Below are 25,060 nucleotides of genomic sequence, written 5' to 3'. Positions count from 1 at the left end.
GTTATAATCTGACTATGAACACCGAGCCTGCTGATGCTGTTGTGGCGATACAGGCACTGTTGTACCTACTTGCATACCAAAAATAAAGAATTACAAAATATATATATATATCCATCAGCTATATTTTTAGTTTGGCTACCACCCCAAAGGGGATTTTAACTACTAGACCAGATAGCCAAAATAGGGGGGGAGGGGGGAGTTAGCATGTTTTTAGTCTGGGTCTTTCACACTAAAGTTTGAAATTCATTTTAATATCCCAATATTTTAGTGACTAACCCTGTTCATCTTTATTGTGAAGCTCATTGATGCCTGTTTGAGAGAGAAACTGTTTTCTACTTAATTATTTTAATTGATTTTCACACACCTGGTTATATGAGCTGACACATGTAACAAGACAGGATTCCATGCATCAGATTAAAAGGAAATCCAAGCACCATAACTAGCATGGCACACTGCAGTGGTTATGGTACCAGGACGCTATGGGTTCAGCTCGTTATTCTATTTCAAATCATTTAAATACATCTGACAAAAACAGGAAGAATTCCCTGCATCCAGAGGCCAACTCTTTAAATTGATCTCCTAACGATAAAATCTTCCTTCTCAACGCTGAATTGATGCAGGCTCGGCATCAATTTGTTTGTGTCGAAAAGGTATATCCGTGTCACTCTGGGAAAGCCGAAACGACATTGCAACTTGGTTGCTCGGTTTTGAAATAACAGAATTCTTCCTGATTTATGTCAAATTGACAGTTCAAATTGGCTTCACTAATCACTACAATAAACTGTAGTTGTTATGGAACCCCTGTAAGTGTCACACTTTGTGAATGCCATTACCTTTGTACATTTCATTAGATCTTGTTAGTGGGGCACAGGTGCACAGGCTGTTGAGTTTGTTATGGCTCTCGGTGTCGGCACTTAATGAATGAATAAAAAAATACCAGCTGTTCACTACCGATATCCACTATAAATGACACCAGCATTACAGCTCCAGGCATACTAATAACTAGGCAAACTACACTGAAAAGAACATTCATTTATTTTATTAAAAACACATAAACCTTATGAAAAGCAACATTCCCCAGGTAAGTGTTGTCTGGGCAAGCACTGAATTTATAAAGTGAAATTTGTATATAATAAAATGAAAATAATAAAGACTGAATTGCAAAATTGTACACTCTAGCGCAGGCATAGGCAACCTCCGGCACTCCAGATGTTTTGGACTACATCTCCCATGATGCTTTGTCACCATTGCGTGTGTAAGTGCATTATGGGGGATGCAGTCCACAACATCTGGAGTGCCGAAGATTGCCTATCCCTGATTTCTAGCGCATTCTGTTTACAGATTTAACAACAAACTGAAGATGAAAAGACTAGTTACTATTAAAGCAGGAAAATAGCATGGAATTGCAATCATCCGTGCCACACAGCAGAATTTGTATATATAAAAATACAGTACAAATATTCTGATTCACCGTCAGCCGTTTTTTAACCTAATATGTAATGTTTTTTAATAGACAATTTTCTTAAAGGGACACTATAGTCGAACAACTACAGCTTATTGAATTTGTTCTGGTGAGTAGAATCATTACCTGCAGGCTTTTTGCTGTAAACACGGTCTTTTCAGAGAAAATGCAGTGTGTACATTACAGCCCAGTGATAACTTCACTGGCCACTCCTCAGATGGCTGTTAGAGATCCTTCCTGGGTCATGGCTGACTAAAATGCATCCAAACATTCAGTGTCTCCACCCTCTGCATGCAGACACTGAGCTTTCCTCATGGATATTCATTGATTCAATACATCTCTATGAGGAGAAGCTGATTGGCCAGGGCTGTGTTTGAATCATGCTGGCTCTGCCCCTGATCTGCCTCTTTGTCAGTCTCAGCCAATCCTATGGGGAAGCACTGTAATTGGATCAGGCCACCACTTCTGATGATGTCAGCACACTGTTTTTTTTTTTTTTTTAGGCCAACAGCATGCAGATCTACAGCTTCTGGCTTGAATACAGTAAGATTTTACTATATTTATGGAGGCACGAGGGGCCCAGGGGGGTTAGATGGTGGTGTTAACACTATAGGGTCAGGAATACATGTTTGTGTTCCTGACCCTATAGTGATCCTTTAATGATTGCTTCCTCCTTCTCTGACATGGCTGCCGACATTGGTTGGCATAGCTACACAGTCAAGCGTGCATACAGGGATGTTCACGAAAGTGAGAATTGTAAGGAATGCAAAGTGAATTCCAAATTTAAGCACAAAATAGCCAATCTAAAAACATAACTGACTTGTAGATTGTTTCTCATTTGTCTATTGTGGCCTAAATTTTGACATTAACTTTAAATTCAATTTGAATGTCCAGCAATTCTTACTTTAGAGGGACACTATAATCACCAGAACCTCTACAGCTAAATGTAGTGGTTTCCCATGCGAGTCTATGATACAAATATGACAGCCAGTTCTAAAAAGAGCACGTATCAAACATATGACGATAACTCTCTAATACTACGGCCAGATGTCTCCTTTTACCCCTTCGTGACAAAAGAGTAGCCAGGACTTGAAAATATAAGTGATCACATTATACCATGTACCAACATATTTATTACGTTATTAACAACCATGTGTCCGAATATGAAAATCTGTCTACTTTAGGATTATTTCACCAAACCCTGAAATTGGTGAACTGAAAACTGTATTGCAGAATTTAAAGGGACACTATAGTCACCAGAACAATTACAGCTTAATGTAGTTGTTCAGGTGTGTATAGTATGCCCATGTAGGTGTTTCTTACTGCCTAGAAACACCTCTAATGGCAGTTACTCTTCCTGAGTCACGTTCAGTGTCTCCACAGTGTGCATGGAGGAGCTGAACGTTCCTCATAGAGATGCATTGATTCAATGCATCTCTATGAGGAGATGTTGATTGGCATTTTGCCATGCATGAGCGATAGCCTCCCAATGATTTCCCATGAGAAAGCATTGGATTGGCTGAGATCATCAAATTAATTGACTTTTGTTTCTGCAGCATTAACCACACCCCTCCCCTGGCTGTGACTCACGCAGACTGCTTGAAAACAAATGGCTTCATTTTTAATCAGATGTAACTTACTATAAACCAGTGGTGTCCAACACCCGCGGCCCGCGCAGCCAGTTGGCGTACGTGGAAGGGAGCCGATTCCATTCTGTACTCCTCCTGGACAGTTCCTTTGTGCGCCCTGCAGTGAGCCGGCCGCTCACATATCACATCAACCCGGCATCGGCACCAAAGCTGGGCATGCGAGGAACCTGTGCAGGAATAGCACAGAGGTCCAAGCCCAGCTGCAACAGCTAGCCTGCCCTTCCAGAGCAAAGTAGGGAGGCTGGGTTAACCTCTTTAGTACTAAAAGTGTGTATCTGTTTTTTGTATATGTTTTGTCAGTGATTGTCTGTGTTGTGTAGCAGGGTGGTTGGGGGGTTGTCTGTGGATATGTCTGTGATTGTGTGTGTAAGTTTGTGATCATGTGTGTTGGTTTGTGATTGTGTGTGTATGTGTGTGTGTATATATGGTGTGCATAGGTCTGTGATTTTACAGTATCTCACAAAAGTAAGTACACCCCTCACATTGTTGTATATATTTTATTATATCTTTTCATGTGACAACTAGGGAACGACTGATTATCGGTCTGGCCGATATTATCAGCCGATATTCGGTATTTTTGGCAATATCGGTATCGGCCTATAGAGATACCGATATAGCTGATAATGCAGACCAGGACCGCCGGGCCCATGACAAGCCCTGGAGGGCCTGCAGCAAGTTCTTACTTACATTCCCAGCAGCTCCCCTGTCTAAATCTCGCGGCTGTCAGAGCACTGCCACAGGTTACCATAGCAATGCTCAGCGCAGCACACTGGCCGCGAGATTTAGACAGGGGAGCTGCTGGGAAGGTAAGAGCTTGCTGCGGGCCCCCACTGCACAGTCCATGCCGCGGGTGTCACGGTAATATACCCCAACACGCAAGAATAGTCCAGATAGTCTAGAGGCAGGTAAACAAGATACGTCTTACCGGACCTTAGAATGGCCGGACTAGACAAGGACAAGAAAAGACAGAGTCCAGAACAAGCCGAGGTCAAGGGGACAGAGAGACAGCGTAAACTAGAACAAGCCAAGGACTGGTACACAGGAGAGCAAACCGGCAAACAAGACAAGCAAGGATAAAGAGAAAGCGGAGTCAGGAACAAAGCCAAGATCTAGCACCAAAAAACCAACTGAACGATACAAGCACTAAAGGGAACTGAACAGAAACGACGATAGGGCAAGGTACTAAGGAACAGGTGAGTATAAATACCCTAGACTTCACTTTGATTGGCCCCTGTCATATCCACGCCCCCAAAACGTGAGTGTATGGGGAATGTGGCATGACAGGGGCCAATGGGAGACCGTTTCAAATTTCGGCTCCCACTGTCCCTTTAAGAGCGCGCCCGAGACACATGGCGCGCTCTTAGAGTCAGACGGGACAAGTGACCGCTTCTCGCGGTCACTGCCCGCCTTCCTGATTTCGCCATCGGATGAGCCGCGCGCGGCTCGTGCAGAAGCAGGACCGCGCGCGGCGAGAACAGAGGACCCCGGCCGGCCCCTGGAGAGGGGAAGTACCGCTACAGCGGGACCACCAGGGAATACCATCTCCCGCCTCCCTGGCCAAGTCAGAAGCAGGGAGGAGGGACTAAAACATTTTTTTAAATAAAAATGCCCCCTCCCTATTTTACAAACATTACATACCTACACAAACACACACACACACACTGCATTATATAAACACACTGCATTCGCTATATACACACAGTACACAAATACACACTCTGCATTAATTATATACACACACTACACAAACACACTGCATTCACCATACACACACTACACACACTGATTCACTTTCCGCACACTACACACACTGCCTTCACTATACATTCACTGTACATACACTACACAAACACTCACTGCATTCACTATGCACACTACACAAACCAACACTGCATCCACTACACACACACTACACAAACACACACACTGCATCAACTACACAAACACACACTGAATTCACTAATCAAATACTCTCACTGCATCCACTACAAACACACATATGCTTGAAAACATGACAAATTCTGACTGGCATGTATATTTTGTGCATTTACCTTAATAAAAAAAAGATTTGCAAAAAAAATAAATAATAAACATGTTCAGTTAACAGTAGATTTGTATAGAAAAAGTTTATTTTTCAAAATGGTAAATGTTCAGAATATAGGTAAGTTATTGGATATCGGCCTGAAAGTTCACAGATTATCGGTATTGGCTCTAAAAAAATCAATATCGGTCGATCCCTAGTGACAACACTGAAGAAATGACACTCTGCTACAAAGTAAAGTAGTGAGTGTACATCCTGTATAACAATGCCCCCTCAAAATAACTCAACACACAGCCATTAATGTCTAAACCATGGGTGTCCACCCTGCAGGCCGCATGCGGTACAGGACCGCTAGCAGTGTTCCCCCCGTTGCCGCCTGGGAAGAGTGGAAGGCAGGGAGCCCATTCAGTGGCGTAGGGGGCAGCAGGATGAGGAATGTGGAGGTGCACGGAGGAGCGCAATAATGCGCTGTCCACATGCTCCGCCCTCACTGTGTTCTGAGCAGTGTGCTGACACTCTGTGCAAGCGGCGCCGCGACGGGAGAGTCTGGATTCCGGATCAGCATGGAGCAGCAAGCAAGCAGAGGAGCAGGGTAAGTGCTTGCTAATATTGTTGTGTTTTGCGTCTTTTTTTGTGTGTGCAAGGGTCTTGAGAGGGAGCAGGGTTTGTAGGAGGTTTGTAAGTGGTGGATCTAAGGTCTTATAGAGGGGGGAGCAGGGTTTTTTCTTAAAGGGGTGGGCGGGTTTATTGTAGAGGGGGCAGGTGTTTTTGTAGAGGGGGGACTGGGCAGGGGATTTTATAAGGGGAGGAGGCAGGGTTTTTGTAGAAGTCGACAGGGGATTTGTAGAAGAGGGGAAAGGGCAAGGATTTTGTAGAAGGTGGGGGGATGTTGTAGAAGTAGGACTGGGCAGGAGTTTTGCAGAAGGGGCAGGTGTTTTGTAGAGGGGGGTTTAGAAGTTTTTTTTGTTTTTTATTGCCTACTACTGTTGGTCATTCCTTGTAAAAAAAAAAAAAAAAAAAAAAATGATCCACTGCCCTAAGCCATTCGACATTCACTTCACCATCAACTTGCTTTCATGGCTATTACAGGAACATGGACTCACTACACAGCTGCTGTACACATGAGCTCGTGCTTGTTTATTTTTCTACACTCCCAATCCCACTGGATCTGTGAACATATCGTCCTCAATGAAAACTGCAACCAATCGTCTTTTCTCCCTTTTCAACAAAATAAATCCACATTCCTTTGGAAATAAAACAAACAACTTACTTACTCCCTCCTTACAAACACTGAACCACTTCCATCACAATCTCTAAAAAATATCCTAAAATTCCAGTAAGAGGGACACTCCAAGTAGTGAAACTCATTGCAGCTTAGTGTCGTGGTTATGGTTTAATGAGACTATAGGCTCAGTCATTCAGGGTTTAATCAAACCTTTTTAAAGTAGGTTTATAATAAGCAAGGGTCTCCTTGCACCCCAACCTTTTGCGCCCCTGACACACCATTTTTACTAGCTTATTTTGACAAAGACATTGTATACATCAATCCATACTCCCTCTGACATACTGTTATTTCTCATGTGTGTCTTGACCACGTCCTCACAGATTGTAAGCTTGTTTGAGCAGGGCCTTCTTCTGTATGTAAATTACTTGTTGTCAGATATCTTTATTTTATTGTAAAGCATTGCGGAATACGTTGACGCTATATAATTGATAATAGTTTAAGAAATTCTGTGTGATGTACTTTTTGAGGTACACCATATATAGGGAATGGAGGAAGGTTTATATGTTAATACTATATAAAAGGTTGGTGTTAACACTGGAGATGAGAGTGGCGATAAAGGAATTGCAACCATTAGCTGCAAGCCTTGTTGTAGTAATTATGGTGACAAGAATGTCTCAGTTGACTCCAACAGAAAATCTCCAAAACCAGGGCTAGCCTTGCTTGCAATTTGTTACTAATTAATGACATAAGCTGTCATTTTGTTCAATAGTTAATTTCAGGTTTCTTTGATTAACTAACAATTTAAACCCAACTCTGCAGATACCCAGGCCTCGATTACAGAGCCTGTTTTATATGTCTGTAACAACATTTCTTTTCAGTCTCATTTCGTGTGTGCACTAAGTGAACTATTTCTACCCTTTTGGCTTATGATCTCAACTCTGAAATGCTGACCATGGACTTACGGATCTCCCCTTCAGTCCTGTTACTTGTATTTGGACAGATTCCCTGGTAACAAACTTGCTCACGGTAACCGGATTTTTGCCAAACTCATTTGGCTACGTAAATCAGACATTCAAATTATATTATAAGGTAACCACACCTCCCCTTGCTGTGACTGACACAGCCTGCATTAAAAAGATGGTTTCATTTTCAATCAGATGTAACTTACTTTAGAAGTTTTTATCTCTGTAAATTAAACTTTAATCCACACAGAAGGCTCTAGAAGGCTATTAACAGAGCAGGAGATAAACATTTTTAGAGATTAAACAAAATGTGCAATAAATAAAGTTTAAATATTAAATGTCTCTTTACGGGAAGTGTTTATGAAGGCTGAGTAAGGGAACTGTATAAATAATGTGATTTTACTCCAAACTGGTTTTATTGTATTTTTCACCATGCACAAATGTATATTTGTTTAAATATAAGGATAAGCAGACATCATTTAAAAAACAAAGAAAATGACAGTCGCTGTTAAAGGACATTGACATTGCAATGAAATCTTAGGTAACTTGTGTTTTTTGTTTTGATACTTTTTTTTTAAAGTTTGAAGCATGGATCACCTAGTAAGGAGACTGGCTTACTGTAACAAGAACCTTACAGCAAACATGACGGCTAACACTGAATAAAGTACTAGAGCAAATTAATAAAGATAGATCGAAGTATTGTATCCATATGGTATTCACCCGCAGATACTTCATGATCTTAGTCCAGTAAATACTAGAACAAAATGTATTATTATGTTTCCTACAGATAATTTTTTTTTTTTCTAAAAGTGATCTTATAGCAGAAATGCTGCCCAAGTCTAACACAGCATGAAACTCTCTGCTGAGAAGTTGCAGACCTGTAAACCTGACATATTTGGTCAGACAACTATAAGAAAACATAAAGAATAATCACAAATACATTTTGAACAGCACAGTGTGTGTGCAAACAATTAGACTTTATGAAATGAAAAGATCACACAGTCAGTTAAAGTGAATCTGTCACACATTTTTAAACTTTGGCTAATTAATTTTATGGGCGGCAATATTCTTTATGGGCGACAACCTCCTCTCTGGCACTGCTACCTCCTATGCAATACTGCCCCTCTTTGGAAAGGTTTAGAAATGTCCCAAATCTGGCGTAGCTCTACAAGCAATAGAACAACCAGTAGGCATGTACTCTTGCTAACAGACATTGGCATAGACTCTATGCCAATAGTTTGACTGACAGGAGGGGGAGGTGCTATTTTCACATTAGCTAGCACAATGTATTGATATAATGAAATACAGTACAAAGTACAGGTAACCTGTAATTGTGCCTGCAGAGGAAGTACAGCTCATGGATCCCAATACTTTTAAAACAGTTCCATGCAGATGATTGCTGGACAAATGGAAAGAGACACGTTTTAAGAAACCTGTTTATACTAGGATGGAAAACTAACTTAAATTGTTAGTCCAGCCTCCATGACGATTTCTAAAAGCAGGAAGGAATCTTTATCTGCTTGAAACGCAACACGTACAGAGAAATCTGTATTGTTGTGCTGTACACTACTTAAACCCCAGGCAGTCCAGAGCTCTGTTCCTGGGTACCTAATATTAATTCTGTGCAAAATATACATCTGTCATCAGCACGCTGGCGACATAGTCAGATTCTACCCTTGTAGGCAGCACTGGTAGTGCACATGTAAAGGGGAACCTAAATCTCCCCTCTCTCCCTCCTGTGGTGCGCTCCCTCCCCACCACCCTACATTGACATTTATTATTATTTATTATTTTTTGTAATAATGCCCGCTCACCCTCCGCAGCTCTGAGGCAAGGGTATGAAAGACCTATGAGAAGTGTTTGATTGGCCCACAGAGAGGAATGAAATGAATGATGTGGCATGATGTAGGACGGTGTGGAAGAACCGCACCTAGCTCTGAATTATCAATAATCTTTATCTTCTTTTACAATTTTGTTTGCATACAAAAGGGGGTGGATACGCTACTAGTGCCCAATAAAGCATTACAAAATAAAATAAAGTTATTTTCAAAAAATGGGTTGAAAAAAACCTTTAAAATAACACTCAAAGCACCATAACCACTACAGACTGTTGTAGTGGTTATGCTGCCTGGAGTCCTCTGGCACTCTCCCAGGGTAAATATCCAAACCATCTGAGAACGGTCTGCCAACTTACCTAAGGTATGCTGGGTACCCACATGCTCCTACTACTACTAGCACCATAGTCACTACAGCCAGCTATAGTTTTTATTGTGTTGGAGTCTGACATAATATCAATATGCTATGTTCTAAAATAAATGATGCAAAAATGGTAAGGTGTACCCATTGGTTTCTATAATGATTGTCCCACTTTACATTATTTACTTTTGCAACTTTATGATGATTTTATATATATTTCCTACCTGTTCTATGTTAAATGTTGTATATATTGTGTATTAATATTGTTTTTGTATTTTATTGAACCTTATTGTATCAATGCAATGTTTTGTGGACCCAGGACATACTTGAAAACGAGAGAAATCTCAATGTATACTTCATGGTAAAATATTTTTATAAATAAATAAATGTAGATCTTCAAAGGATAGCAGAAATACAACCATACATATATGAAAATTGCCCATATATATAATGCGACACAAAACTGATATCAGAAGGACAAACTGCAATAAAAGTAGCGGTAAGGGCATATTACTAATTAGGGGCTTACTAATTAAACTGTGAATAGCGGTGAATGGAAAATACTATTGCAAAATTGAAATTAAAATATACCTACTATACCAGTATGCCATACAAGTGTTTAACTACTGTACAGTGCTGCAGAATATGTTGGTGCTATATAAATAATTGTAATTGAATAAAGCAATGTGGTTTTCAATGTTCTGGTGAAAGAAGTTTAGGTAGAAATCAGGATTTCAAAACCTCTACTGAAATAATTAATTAAAATTGGGTATATTAGACATTTATATATATATATATAGAGAGAGAGAGAGAGAGAGAGAGAGAGAGAGAGAGAGAAAATTATGTTTTTGTGTGTTTAAAAAAACCCAAAGAATTATATGCTATGCAACTGACATTCTCGGTGTACAGAAGCCAAGTTGTAGCACAAATGGTTTTCAAAGACTTCAGAACAAATCAATATGTAGGTATCTTGAAATATTCTTCCCAGGGGCAATGGTTTGGTTATTTCCAGCGATGATGGTTTGGATTGACCTCCACTGGGTATAGGTTAAAGCTCTAGAAGCAGACTGCTACCATGATTTTGTTATTCTCAAGGCACTGTCAGATGGTACCTGCGTCATTGTCACAGGAAGGTCAGACAGTGGTGACAGACTACTCTCTGCTCCCATAATGCTGTCACTGTGCATCACTAGGGGGATAAAGGAACAATACACACTGCAGCAAATGTTATGATCCGTTTCTGCACATGCTCATCTCCCCGCAGCCCTCCTCCGTCTACATAACTGCTTCCTCCTGGCTATAGACCATATTCTTTGCAGGCATGAATGAGACCTAGCCTAAAATATCTTTACTCACGCACTGCCAAAATACTGCAGTGATAGCAAGTGTATCCAGTGAGCCTGATTAGATTGATTCTACACAGGCATTCAGATACACTGATCAGAGCAGTGACGAATGAGAATTGGCACTTTAGCTCTTCTATACAATTCATTCCACAATGCTGGAATTGGAGTTTGCAGCGGGAGTGCTAAAGACAGTCATTACTAACTAGATTAGGGAGATCAAATTTAGGTTACTGTATTAGAGAAGTCAGATTTTGTCTGTAACAGGGGAAAGCTTTGTAAAATGTTTTGGATACATGGTGGAGTCATCTTCACTGTTTCTCAAAAAGTAGAAAAACGCTAATCACGTTCTATTAGATTACACAATCATTGCATGTCTCATTGCCTGTCCTATTAGCATCCACAATCATTCATTGCACATTCTATTAGATTTCACAATCATTGCCTGTCCATATATATATAATATATATAGATTATAACAGCCCAGCAGAAATACCAGAGAACTGGATTGCATGTCTCATTGCATGTGCTATTAGACACCACAATCATTACATGTCATCACCATATGTGGCAACATGTTTCCTTCTACAGATTGGTAAAATTATTAACCCGTTCCCAACGTTACGGCGTTCTATGCCATCTTACAAAAGGAGGGCTTTAACGCTGTTAGGGCGTGCTTCTCCGGCCCTCCCCTATGCCCAAATACTTACCTCTGCTCTGATCGCGATAGGGTGACTTGCCTGACAACCTAGGCAGTCTACCTGCAGCCGATCCAAGCAATGTGATCATGGTGACGGCGCGACCACGTGACTCGGATCTGCTGGATTGGCTGCAGGGGGACTGCCTGGGATGTCAGGCAGGTCGCCAATGTATAATCATAAGTATATAATTATTTACTTGAAAATAAAGTTTGATGTCAATATATATTTAATTACTTTTTAATTCTATTTTGATATTAATATATACAATATCAAATATATTAAAAAAAACATATATTGACATCAAAATATGCTTGGAAAAGGGAAAATATATATATATATATATATATATATATATATATATATATGTATTCATTCTAAATGTATTTTGATATTAAGATATATATAATTACATAATTTATATATAAATATACATATAATACTGTAATTCATAACAGCGTGAGGAAATGCCAGAAATTTTTATTTGCGAACCCTATATTTCATCATTTAACTTTCCAAACACCATAAAATCTGCCAGTGGGGGCATCATTGTACACTTAGTGGGACATACAGCATACAAACGTGTATTTTAGTGCAGTAAATTATAAACAGTATTACGACATTCACAGTTAAAATGCCATGCAGAACCTGGAAAAATAACTACATTTTTTAATCTCTCACACTTTTTTAGATTTTGTTCATATTAAATCATGTTTCATATATAAATATTTGATGTGAAATGAAAGCCCCGTTTCTACTATATAAAATGCTCTGCAATGAGTGTGCTTATACTTAATATAAAAGAGATTCATTGTGGCTGAACAGACACATTCCAGGTTTTGTTTTGGTTCAGAACTTGTACAATTGCCTCCGTCCATAAGGGGTTAAAGAACAGGAAGCACCTCGCACACGTGCTGACACCCACCCTTTGCGTGCCAGTCAACTTGTGCCAAGCCCAGCTAGAGGGTACTAATGGTTAACCCTTTCACAGCCAGGGGGATAAGGGTATAAAAATATAAATCAATTTACTTCTTCAGAGATGTAAACTCCAGTGACATGCTCCTGCTCCATGGCTCATCGTGTGATTTAATAAGGTGGCTGGCATTATAAAGGGGCAGTAATCTAAGAGGGGTGGGGGGTAATTAACCCTATGATGACCAGGGGGTTAAGTACCTGTATTTGTCATTGCGGCTGTAGTCATCCTCGCTGCAGCTTCCTCCTTCCAGCCCTCCTCTGAAATCCTGGGTGTCTGGGTCATCATCATCATCAGCTGCCTCTATGGCCACCCTGATCTGTATCTGGGTGCCCATGTCCCAGCTGCTGCCAGCACAGTGCCCTCCTGGTACCCTCTCTGTGTCCTTGTCACCAGCTTGCAGTTCAGGGGGGGCACCTGGTTCCATCCTCTGTCCTCTGCCACCAGCTGCTCCTGGTGACGCTGTGCCTGGCTGGGAGTGATGGTGGTGTGCAGGGGGAGATGGTGAGCCCAGATGGCAATGCAGAGCCTGCCAGACCCTCCCGGGTGCTGGCACTGCCACACACTGCAGCCTCAGGCTGGCCTCCAAACCTATCCAAGCCTCTCTCTTCCTGCTGCTATGAGCACAGCTCTGGCCTCAACCTCCTCCTCCTTCTTCCAGGCAGAGGATGGGTCCTCCTCTATCCCCCCTCCACCTCCCTCTTACTTACTACCATCAGCAGCCCTCCCTGAGTGCTTTGCAGGGACAGGAGGAGGAGAGGCGTCAACCAGCATACATCAGTGACATTCCCTAATAGTACATGGCTGCTGGTGTCGCCTGGCGCCACCTACTGGACACATTGTAAAGTGTCAGATGATAAAATGCTCATGACACATTCAAGTTTGCTTACTGTGTGGGTTGTTGGGAACTGGAAGGGTTATTCACTAAATTCACAATTTGTAGAGAAATTAAATCTGAATGGCATAACCAAGGCTCAAACGGCTGATCTGGAAATATTCTTTAACTCGGCTACAGTCACAGTTTGTCTATTTAAAAGGACACTCATTGAAGCGGTCTGGGTGCACTGTCTCTGCCCCTTAACCCTGCAATGTTTATATGCTGTTTTACAGAGTTTAACTTTGCATTAGGACCTCCAGCGTCTTGTAAATCCCTATAGGAAAGCATTGATTCAATGCTTCTCTACTGGAAAAGCCTAATATGTGTTCGCCCTTTTCGCTGACGTCAGAGGAGACCGAGCCTCAATCCTGCAATAAGATGAATGTTTAAAGAGGTTCTATCCCTTTAAATGCCACAGGGTGGGGGGCTTGAAGGCAGAGGGCAAATGGACACTAGTGTTACGAATACAGCTTTGTATTCCTAACACTACAGTGTTCCTTTAAAGGGCCACTATAGCCATCAGAACCACCACAGTTTAATGGTTCTGGGCATATGGCCTGTCCCTGTGGCCTCCGCAGTGTAGACGCTACCATGTCTGAGATAAGACTGTGTTTTGAAGTTACCTAATGCCACCTCTAGTGACTGTCACTCTGACAACCACTCGATGAGCTTCCTAGGTTTGATCCTAAAGGCTGCATTACCAACATACTGGTTCTTCACGCTGTGCATTGAGACACTGAACACTCCCCACAGAGATACACTGACTTAAAGAGATCCTGATTGGCACAATATGGCGATTTGACACACATGCACAATAGCCTCCCAAAGGTTCCCTATGTAGAAGGAGAGGAAGCTGCAGGAGCAGTGTGCCAGGTAAGGAAAACTTTTTTTTTAATTCTAGGGGGCCCCAATAATCAAATTAGGTAATCCGACACTATAGCGTTAGAAATCATATTTGTATTCATAACGCTATAGTGTTTCTTTAGACCAAAGATTTTCATTCAGATTTCAGTACACTATAGTTCAGAGTTTAGTGAAGAAACCTAAAGCGTGAATTGTCTAGGATTAAAAGTGAATTTGAGAATTTCAATTTAGCTCATCTGGAAAATAATCTCCAAGTCAGCAATCTTTTAGTTCTGCTATTTTGACCTAAACTTTGTACTTCTTCACACCTTCTATTTCCCTGCTCACCTGCCACTCATGGGATGAAGCATGACCCCTCAAATAATAAGTGGCAGCTGATGGGTTAAATAGAATATTTGGGGGTCTTATATAACCATTATAATGCCAGGAATACAAATCTGTATTCCTGGCACCAGGGCCCTCCCTCCCATCTTCTAACATGCAAACACGCCTTAAACCCAAGAACATAGATAAAGAAAACACAAAAACACACATTCACACATAGGTCGTAGATTTAGCCACACTTATTTTACACCTAGAAAAAATACACACACTGACACACATACAGATGCAAACACTGACACAAATACAGATACACACATACACAGGCTCAGACATACACAGGTACATACATCCAAATACACAGATATACAAAGACAGATAGACAGACACACAGGTGCATAACAGATACACACTGGCACACATACAGATACACAGATACACTTACTGGCAAACATGCAGACACACACTAACACATAGTCACAATTAAAAACAGGTAGGCACACTTAATATGCTAATAAAGAACAGAAAATAACAACTAAACTCGGGTGCTCACTCGTATAAGGCCGTATTCCAAACAGGCCAAAAGAGTTACATTTATTGCTTGAACAAGGAGCACAACCACAAAAGTATATAGAAAAAGATGTTTATTACATGGGTCAAAATAATATGCTCTCATAAACAGTATCAATGCATAAAAAAGACAATAAATGTCCAATAAAGAATACAATGCAATATCTATAAGTTCTTAAGTTGCATACAAGCAAACTACATAATGCATAAAAATGATATATGAGTATACAAGACAACTATATGAGATGCCAAATTCAATAACCCCAAAATAAATGATAAATTACACAAAAATAAAGACAACATACCAGACCTAGTGAGAAGAAGGACAAGAGTCAACCAATACACCCCCAACGTTTCGGCAGAATGCCTTTATCAAGGGAGCCTGTACTGAAGGAGTGAACTCCACGCTTATATACCCCTAGACAAAAAATAAAACGGAAAACACCTGTGTATATAAGGCAGTGGCGTAGCGTGGGTTGTCAGCACCCAGGGCAAGGTAAGTAATTTGCGCCCCTTAACCCGTGGATTTTAGCATAGTGCGTGGAGAGAGTGCCGTTTGTGCGTGTTCTGTGTGCGTGAAGGGGTTCTGTGTGCGTGGAGGGGATCTGTGTGCGTGAAGGGGTTCTGTGTGCGTAGGGGGGTTCTGTGTGTGTGGTGGGGTGCTGTTTATGTGTGGAGGGGTTTTGTGTGCGTGGAGGGGTTTTGTGTGCGAAGGGGTTCTGTGTGTGTGGAGGGGTGCTGTTTATGTGTGGAGGGGTTCTGTGTGCATGGAGGGGTTCTGTTTATGTGTGGAGGGGTTCTGTTTCTGTGTGGAGGGGTTCTGTGTGCGTGAAGGGGTTCTGTGTGTGTGAAGGGGTTCTGTGTGTGGGGGGGGTTCTATGTGCGTGAAGGGGTTGTGTGCGTGGAGGAATTCTGTGTGCATGGGGGGGTTCTGTGTGCGTGGGGGGGTTCTGTGTGTGGGGGGGTTCTGTGTGTGTGGGGGGGGTTCTGTGTGTGTGTGGGGTTCTGTGTGTGTGTGTGGGTTCTGTGTGTGTGTGGGGGGTCCTGTGTGTGGGGGTTCTGTGTGTGGGGGGGGTGCTGTTGGTGAGGGGGAGGAGCGTAGTGTGTGTATGGGGGGGGGTTAAAGCATTGATATATTTATATTTAAAAAAAAAAAAGAAAACTTTTGTATTACTCCCCTCCCCCCTTACCTTTGGTCAGGGCCCAGGGGAGAGGGGGAACAGCTTCAATTCAATCCCTGGTGGTCCAGTGGTGCCGCGTGCTGTTCACCCTGCAGCTCCTCTGGCTGCAGGCTGACTTCGCTCTCCTCCCGCGAGAACAGCAGGCAGGTCGGAGCATTGCCATGGTAACGCACGGCAACGCTCCAACCTGCCTGCTCGCGGGAGGAGCATTCTCGTCTCGCTCACTGCTTCCTGTTACACCGGGTAGGGGATCAGAAGCTCCCCTACCCGGTCTGCCTGCTCGGCCACGCTACATTCTGTGACCGACAGGAGGGGAGCGCATCCCCTCCTGCCGGTCACCCTGTAATTGCGGCCGGGGCTGGTGCACACTAGGCGGCCGCGCACCGGCCCCCTAGTGTGCCAGCCCACAGGGAACTTTCCCGGTGGGCCAGTCTGCGCCCCCCCAGATGTTGCGCCCGGTGCGGCCGGCCCCCCCTGCACCCCCCACGCTACGCCTCTGATATAAGGGGTATATAAGGGTGGTGTTCACTCCTTCAGTACAGGCTCCCTTGATAAAGGCATTCTGCCGAAACGTTGGGGGTGTATTGGTTGACTCTTGTCCTTATTCTCACTAGGTCTGGTATGTTGTCTTTATTTTTGTGTAATTTATCATTTATTTTGGGGTTATTGAATTTGGCATCTCATATAGTTGTCTTGTATACTCATATATCATTTTTATGCATTATGTAGTTTGCTTGTATGCAACTTAAGAACTTATAGATATTGCATTGTATTCTTTGTTGGACATTTATTGTCTTTTTTATGCATTGATACTGTTTATGAGAGCCTATTATTTTGACCCATGTAATAAACATCTTTTTCTATATACTTTTGTGGTTGTGCTCCTTGTTCAAGCAATAAATGTAACACACTAACACATACACAGATAAACAGACAAACACACACTGACATATATGCAGATACACACAATAACACACATACAGATACATACACAGACACACATGCAGTTACACAGACACACACTCACACATACAGACGAACAGACACTCAGACTGACACACATACAGATACACAGGAGCACACACTGACACACATGCAGATACACAGACACACATACCAAGAGATACACATACAGACACAGAGATACACATACAGACACACTGACACAAAAGCAGGTATTCAGACACACTTAATGACAAACATTCAGATACACAGGATGACACTCATATAAATGCAAACATTGACACACAAGGATACAGAGGGGCACACACTGACTCACATACAGACACACGTACAGACAGACACATACAGACACACATATAGACAGATAAACACAGATGAAAATACACATACAGAGACGGATACAGACAGAAACAAGTACAGACAGATATACACACAGATAAACAGACACACATGCATATACACATACAGACAGATACACACACAGAAACACACATACAGACGCATATACACATACAAACAGATATACACACAGAAATACACATACAGACAGATGCATATACACATACAGACAGATATACACACAGAAACACACATACAGACACACAGATACACATACAGTCAGATAAATACACAGACTGATACACAGACAGATATACAGAAATTTTAGTCACCCTCCTGTTTCCTACCTTTTGGGTGCAGGAGGGTGACTTTCCTGGGGTCCAGTGGCTGTCTGAGGCTGTTGGGAGTTGGGCTCTTTCCCAGCCTGCGCTCCTCCTCTCTTCCTCCTTTCCGCGCGGCACTCTCTGTGTTAGCTAGGTACTGACCCTCATCACATTAAAGCGCCACGGCGCTGACCGGGCCCCTGCATACTCATTGCCATCGGGTGGCCGTTAAAGACGGCCCTGCCTGGCACTATCGCTACCTCTGCCTCCCCCCACCCCCGCTGCAATAAATAAAGGGTATTTACTTGATCCCGGATCCAATGTCCATCGGTGCTGGGTTGCGGCTCTGCCTCCTCGAAGAGCGGGTGCTAATGCTCATGGGCAGCGAGTGCCACGCAAGCATTTTGCCTTCCCATAAGGAAGCATTGAATAAGTGCATTCCTATAGGGAAATAGCTGACGCAGGATGTGCTCATGCAGAGCGTGAGGACGTTCAGTGTCAGTTACTCGACCAAAACTCCGTTAGAATCCAGGAAGCGCCTCTAGTGGCTGTGTAGTAGACAGCCACTGGAGGCAGACTTAGTGTGGCAATATAAACATTGCAGTTTATTTGGAACAGCAATGTTTCACATAGCAGCACTAAGTGCAATAGTTCCCCAAAGTTTTAATTAATCACACTTTACATCACACTCCATGTAAGAAATTGTATTCCCAATATTTTCTTATTTATAATTAAAAGAATAAGGTGATTAAAAAAGCAAATAGAAATAGAGAGACAAAAAATCATTCTTTAAAAGCAAATCCTGCAAAGTGAGAGCCCCTTTAAATGGCCTGTCTGGAGCTCTACTGGCTTTAATACATGATGGCTTTTTTCCATGGATGACCATGTACATGCGCAATGAGATGTCATAGGTTTCACTGCTTGTCCCCATTAACCATCTCAAGCCACCATTAGTGGAAACTGGCACGATATAGTAGTGAAATCTGTTTGTACCTCTGCCGTTAGCCAAAAGTTGGCACTTAAGTAAAACCAAAAAGTACTTACTTTGGCTTACTATATTTTTTGGCTTACTATACTTTTATTTGCAACTCAGCTATTAAAAAGATGAGACCGACGAGATGTAATACCACAGAGAAACCTATGTGACATCATATGATTCTGGCATGTTCTGTTATACACAATGTTTATGTCAAATGCTTCAATCAAGAATAAAGTATTAAAAAAAAAAAAAAAAAAAGATGAGACCGGCACATTTCATAATGCAGGACACAGCTCCTGGTGTTAGGCATTGGACGGGGCACAAGGACTGTGCACAGAGCTCTGTGCATAGTTTGCCCTGAGTGGCACTAAGTCAGCCTTCTGGCCGCCTATTTTATGGATGGACCTGTCCCTTTCTTAGATATTATCACCGTTTCCTGCTTCCTGGCCCACCCACCTCCAGTCTCAGCACAATAAAATCCAAATTTGGCAAGTATGTATAAACATCCTATGGTTTATAAGCACAGACAATGGGTTCCTCCACAGAGCAAACTTGTTTGATTATGTAACACTTCAATTGTTTTGTAGTCAACCTCCCATGAAGCTAGATTAAAAATTGGCAATACTGAGAATATAAGGGATTTTTGTATTTTCGAGAAGGGTAAAGGAGTATATAAATAAAGAGTTGTAGAAGGTTTAAATATTTAGCAGAGGACGGATAGCCAGAAAACTGTAAATAGGTTGAATTTGATTTTCATAGTTTGTACACATGGTTAGTCATCTCTACACACACCTTTTTTTGGAGCAGATACATTGCTCCAGCATGTGATATCGATAGATATATCTCCCATGTTAAAATTAGTGTAGGACACATTAATATTAAGGAACTGTGACGGTGGGCTTAACACGATTTAGCCATATGGTGTATATAATCCCCATATGTGTTTGCTAAGATATGTGATTTAAATAGCCTTGTAAGATTTAAACCTGTATTTTTACAGTGACTGTGCTGTTTTTCTTTTTCAAATAATTTTTATTAAAGTTTTACATATTTGTATAACAACAAGAATATAAACATTGTATTTGGGGGGTAGGAAGGGAAGGGGAACTTGGAAATGGAAGAGAATAACCATCCAGTATTAAAATAGGCATAACAGTGTATATGGCAAAAAAAAAATATATATATATATGTTTTTACATCAATGCACTTTAATAACAAATATGTCAAAGACCATATGCTGTTTTGATTTTTTCTTCCCACTTATCGCAATTATATTTTAATATTGGGAAACCACGCATATGAGCTCTATGGGATAATTCGTGTGCCTTGTTTTCTAGAATCAAATTAAAAACTTCCCTGATAGATGGCACATCTTGGGACTTCCAATGTCTAGGTAAACAGGATGTAGCAGCGATCAAAATGTGACCTATGATTATTTTGTCTGATCTATTAATGGACTCCGGGAGTTTTTTAAATAAGGCTAGTTCCGAGGTTAAAATGCTAATGGTCCTGTCCACTTTAATAATTAGGTCGTGAATCAATTTCCAATATTTAGTTAATTTAGGACAGAACCACCAAATATGGGCCATATTGCCCACACCCCCACAATCTCTCAAACACCGGTCAGAATACATATTGTTCATGTTGTGCAATCTAGACGGGGCCAGGTACCAACGATATAAAATTTTATAGTGATTTTCAAAGTGGTCGGTGCAATACGAAATACCTTTTAAAGCTTTAAAAAAACCGAACCATTCTTCTAGATCGTACTGGGCACCCAACTCCGTCTCCCATGACAACATGTGTTTTAATTTAACTAGGGGCTTGGCGTTATAAAACGAGTAGCATAAGGATATCATGCCTTTACTAGTGGGGCTGCATAAAAAAGCTTTCTCTAATGGAGACATCTCAAGCGTTTTATAGTTTTTATCCGTTTCAGGTACCTTATATAGTTCTTTCAATTTGTCAATGATTACCTTACAATCCAACTCACATACATTCGTTAATCCATACTTAAGTTTCAATTTTTCCAAAGAAAGAATAGCATTGCCGTGAAAAAAAATTGTCAAGATTAGTTATAGAGCATTCCTTCAACAGTTCTATTTTTAAGGATGGGATATAATCTTTCAATAACTCAATAGGCATTGCTCTATATAAGCTGGGAGAATGATCATTTTTAAAAACAATATCCCAGGCCTTAAGTGTAGTCTTGGTAGATAAAAATAACTTTGTAATTCCAGGTCTTTTCTTAGAATTTAACCAGGGTAATTCTGACAATCTAACCGGTAAAATTTTTGATTCTTCTATTTCCATCCATCTGGGTTTATCAACCTGATTATTAAATCTCACAGCCACTGCAGCGTTAGTGGCGAAATAATATTTGCGGATATCGGGAACACCGATACCGCCATTCGATTTGTGGTGCTGCAAGGAAGTGAGCTTCACACGAGCAGGCTTATTCCCCCAGATGAACTTCATCATTGTCGAATGAACTTTATTAAAAAATGATAATGGGATGGACAAAGGGATGGTCCTAAAAAAATATAGAATTTTTGGTAGTATTGTCATTTTAACAGATGCGACCCTCCCCAGCCAGGAAAGTTCCATTCCGCCCCATCTCTCCATCTCCTTTTGTAGGTCCGACCATGCTTTCCTCAAGTTGTGATTATGCATATTTACCAAATTTTTGCATAAATTAATGCCAAGGTATTCCATGTAGTCAGCTCTCCAATCAAATAAATATAATTTCTTAAGGGCAATGGTTTCCGATTTTTTTAAATGAAATGGGAGGGCCTGAGACTTAGACTCATTTAATTTGTAGTATGATATCTCGCCAAATTGAGTTAAAATGTCTTTGAGGTGGCTCAAAGATTCTTTTGGGTGTTTGACAGCTAGAATTATGTCATCTGCAAACAGGCCAATTTTGTGAGCGGATTCTTTAACAACAATTCCTGCAATTTGTGGGGTTGTTCTAATTAGTTCAGCCAGGGGTTCTATTGCTAAAACAAATAGAATTGGAGATAAAGGGCACCCCTGTCTCGTCCCATTAGTTAGAGAAAACGTTTTAGATGTGAAACCGGAAGCTGAGACATGGGCGGAAGGTGCACAATATAGCGCCTTAATTGCTGTGATAAAAGATGATGGTATGTTGAATCTTTCTAACGTTCTCCATAAATATCCCAAATGTATCCTGTCAAACGCCTTCTCTGCGTCTAGAGATAGAAGCAATGAAGGCGTTTTGGTCATATTGATGTGCTGAATCAAGTTTATGAATCTTCTAGTCCCGTCGGGCGCCTGTCTATCCTTTACAAAACCCACTTGATCCTTATTTATTAGCAATGGGATTAATTTGGTTAACCTATTTGCGAGAACTTTAGAATAAATCTTTGAGTCATTATTGATTAGGGAAATGGGTCTAAAATTGTGGCATCTATCAGGAGTTTTTCCCGGTTTTGGCAAGGTGACTATTCGTGCGCACAAGGACTCCTCTGGCATCGTTCCCCCGGACTTATAGGAATTGAATAATTTGGTCATGTGGGGAATTAAAATTTCTTGAAAAGTTTTATAATATAAAATAGTGACTCCATCGGGACCAGGGGCTTTTCCGGATGGCATAAGTTTGATCGCCTCAGCTATCTCTTTTGCTGATATTTCACATTCTAAGCTTTCTAAGTGTCCTAGAGACAGCCGAGGCAATGTCACTCTGTCTAAAAATGTATCAATGGTTGTTGCAGAAGGCTGGGTAAGGTTCGAATCACATTCTAAATTATAAAGTTTACTATAATACTCTGCAAACATGTCACTGATTTTAGTAGGATGAAACACTTTTCGCCCCTGATCATCAAGTAAATACGCTATTTTTGATTGTGCATTCACATGCCGGAGTTTGGATGCCAAAAGAGTAGAGGCCCTGTTGCCTTTTAAGTAAAATGTTTTCCTGAGACGTCTCACCATAAGAGATGTACGATCTAAATTAATTTTGTTAATTTTAGCCTTAATTTCTCCTATCATTGCTGATAGGGAAGACGAGGGACCAAATTTATTAGCCTGATTCAAATTGTACAATTCTTTTTCCAATGTTCTTAAATTATTGCTATTAAGTTTCTTCAGGTGAGACGCTCTAGAAATAAAATGACCTCTTAATACAGCCTTATGCGCATTCCAAGACACCTCGCCAGGAACCTCGGGTGAGGCATTTTCCAAAAAATAATCGCTCAAGGCTTTCTCCGCCAATGATCTGTTCACAACATCGTTTAATAAATAATCGCCTAACTTCCAGGATCTATTCGGGGCTGAGGAAACAATTTCGTCAATATGCATTATGATTGGAGCATGGTCAGACCAGTTAATGTCTAAGATATCAGATTTCAAGATGTGCGGGATTAAAGAGCTCTGGACCATAAACCTGTCCAGCCTGGAATACATATTTTTAGATACAGAATAATATGTAAAATCTCTTTCATTCTCATGCATCAGTCTCCAGGAATCATATAAACCACTTTCAATCATGTATCTGGAACATTTGTTAGCTAATCTGTCGCTGTCCCCTCTATGTTGTTGATCATTGTCTTCCCTAGCGTTATCCAATTCACCGTCCATAACAAAATTCGTATCGCCACACATTACCAAGCTGCCTCTCACATTCTCACCCACTAAGTCCATCAATTTCCTAAAGAACTGCAACTGACCGGTGTTGGGAAAATACACGTTCACTATGGTATATTCAATAGTGTTAAGTGAACCTATCCATATTAAATACCTCCCGTCATCATCCGTCATTACTTTGTTCGTTGAACATGCTACATTCCTGTGGAAGAAAATCGATGTACCTCTAGACTTGGATTTATAAGTGCTATGATATTGGACTGGGAAAAGCTTTGACATAATCTTATGTGTTTTATCATTTTTAAAATGCGTTTCCTGTACACAGATGACATCTGATTTGTTGGATTTTGCTTCTTTGAATAGTAAGCGTCTTTTGTGGGCGGTGTTCAGGCCTCTCACATTAAATTACATATATTTTAAAACCATAATTTATGGAACAGCAATGCTTGATAAAGAGTAAAGCAATATTCAACTTTGTGAGAGTCCGAACAGCCGCCTTCCAATAAAGAAACATCCAACAATAACGTCACAACAAACTCAAGATGTGTACATGTGTGTACAGGAATAAATAAACAAATTTGTGCAAGTCGCTGATGCCACATAATATGCATTTTTGTATGAGGCATTTCTGTGATTCGTGGTCTGGAAACATTTCTACCAAATTTTAAAGGATGGATGGTCAAAGAAAATAGAAAAATAAAAATATCAACGGGGTACAAAAAACTTGGGTATATACCCCTATCAGGGGAAACAAACAAACAAACAGTGAAAAAGGGCCATGAGGGAGAGTAAAAAAAGTTTCTCCATCTCAGGGTATAAGGCCCAGGTTGGGGGGAGAGAAGGCTGCTGGATACAAGGGGAGCAATATAAATAAACAAAAAAAAAATAAAAAAATAAAAAAAAATCACAGAACAATAAAAAAAATAATAAAATTAAATACGAAATGATGTGTAAAAAAAACCAAGGGACCATAAAATAATATTGAATGTAAAAATTTGGAAAGATTTAAGTGGTCCAATCGGTTTCTGATAGAAACCGTTAAGTCGCATATCATATAATCATTGGTGTGCAAATTCTAAGGACAGTCATAACCAAGAGAAACAAGTCAAAATTCAAAGTAATCCCGCTAAATCTCCAGACTGGAGCAGGACTCGAAAGCCTGTTGCAGAGATAAAGTTTTCTCAGAACCAAGCCATAAAAATCAATAGAGAAAAAAAAAAAAAATCATGAAAATAAACGTGTATATATAAAAAGAAAATCCTTAGTGAAGATAGGAAGAACATCTTAACTTGAAGTGTCGAACGATTTGCGACCGTGGAAAATGAAGACTGTAGCTCTATGAACTGGAAACTCAGGAAGTGTCCGATTTGCTTCTCTTGCTGGCCTTCAGAGGAGTAGATGGCGAGAGTCTATGAGGCGATACCTGACTTCTATTCATGGATTGGAAGAGTTCCATTCCTTCCTCAGGCGACGTGATTATGAAATTCCT

At 40.9% G+C, this 25,060-nt stretch overlaps 1 protein-coding gene across 1 annotated transcript in view; it reads right to left on the bottom strand.

The window, feature by feature from the left end:
- LARP6 (La ribonucleoprotein 6, translational regulator) overlaps window positions 1-13,298 on the bottom strand; it is a 48,214-nt gene extending 34,916 nt beyond the window's left edge. The window contains exon 1 of the mRNA XM_063445711.1: window positions 12,750-13,298. Coding sequence (XP_063301781.1) covers window positions 12,750-12,976 — 227 coding nt within the window. The 5' untranslated portion in view covers window positions 12,977-13,298. The remainder of the gene's footprint in view (window positions 1-12,749) is intronic.
- Between the last annotated feature and the right edge of the window lie 11,762 nt (window positions 13,299-25,060).

Source organism: Pelobates fuscus, chromosome 3 (assembly GCF_036172605.1).
Source record: "Pelobates fuscus isolate aPelFus1 chromosome 3, aPelFus1.pri, whole genome shotgun sequence".
Lineage (NCBI taxonomy): Eukaryota > Metazoa > Chordata > Amphibia > Anura > Pelobatidae > Pelobates > Pelobates fuscus.
This window is presented reverse-complemented; position numbering and strand designations above follow the sequence as displayed.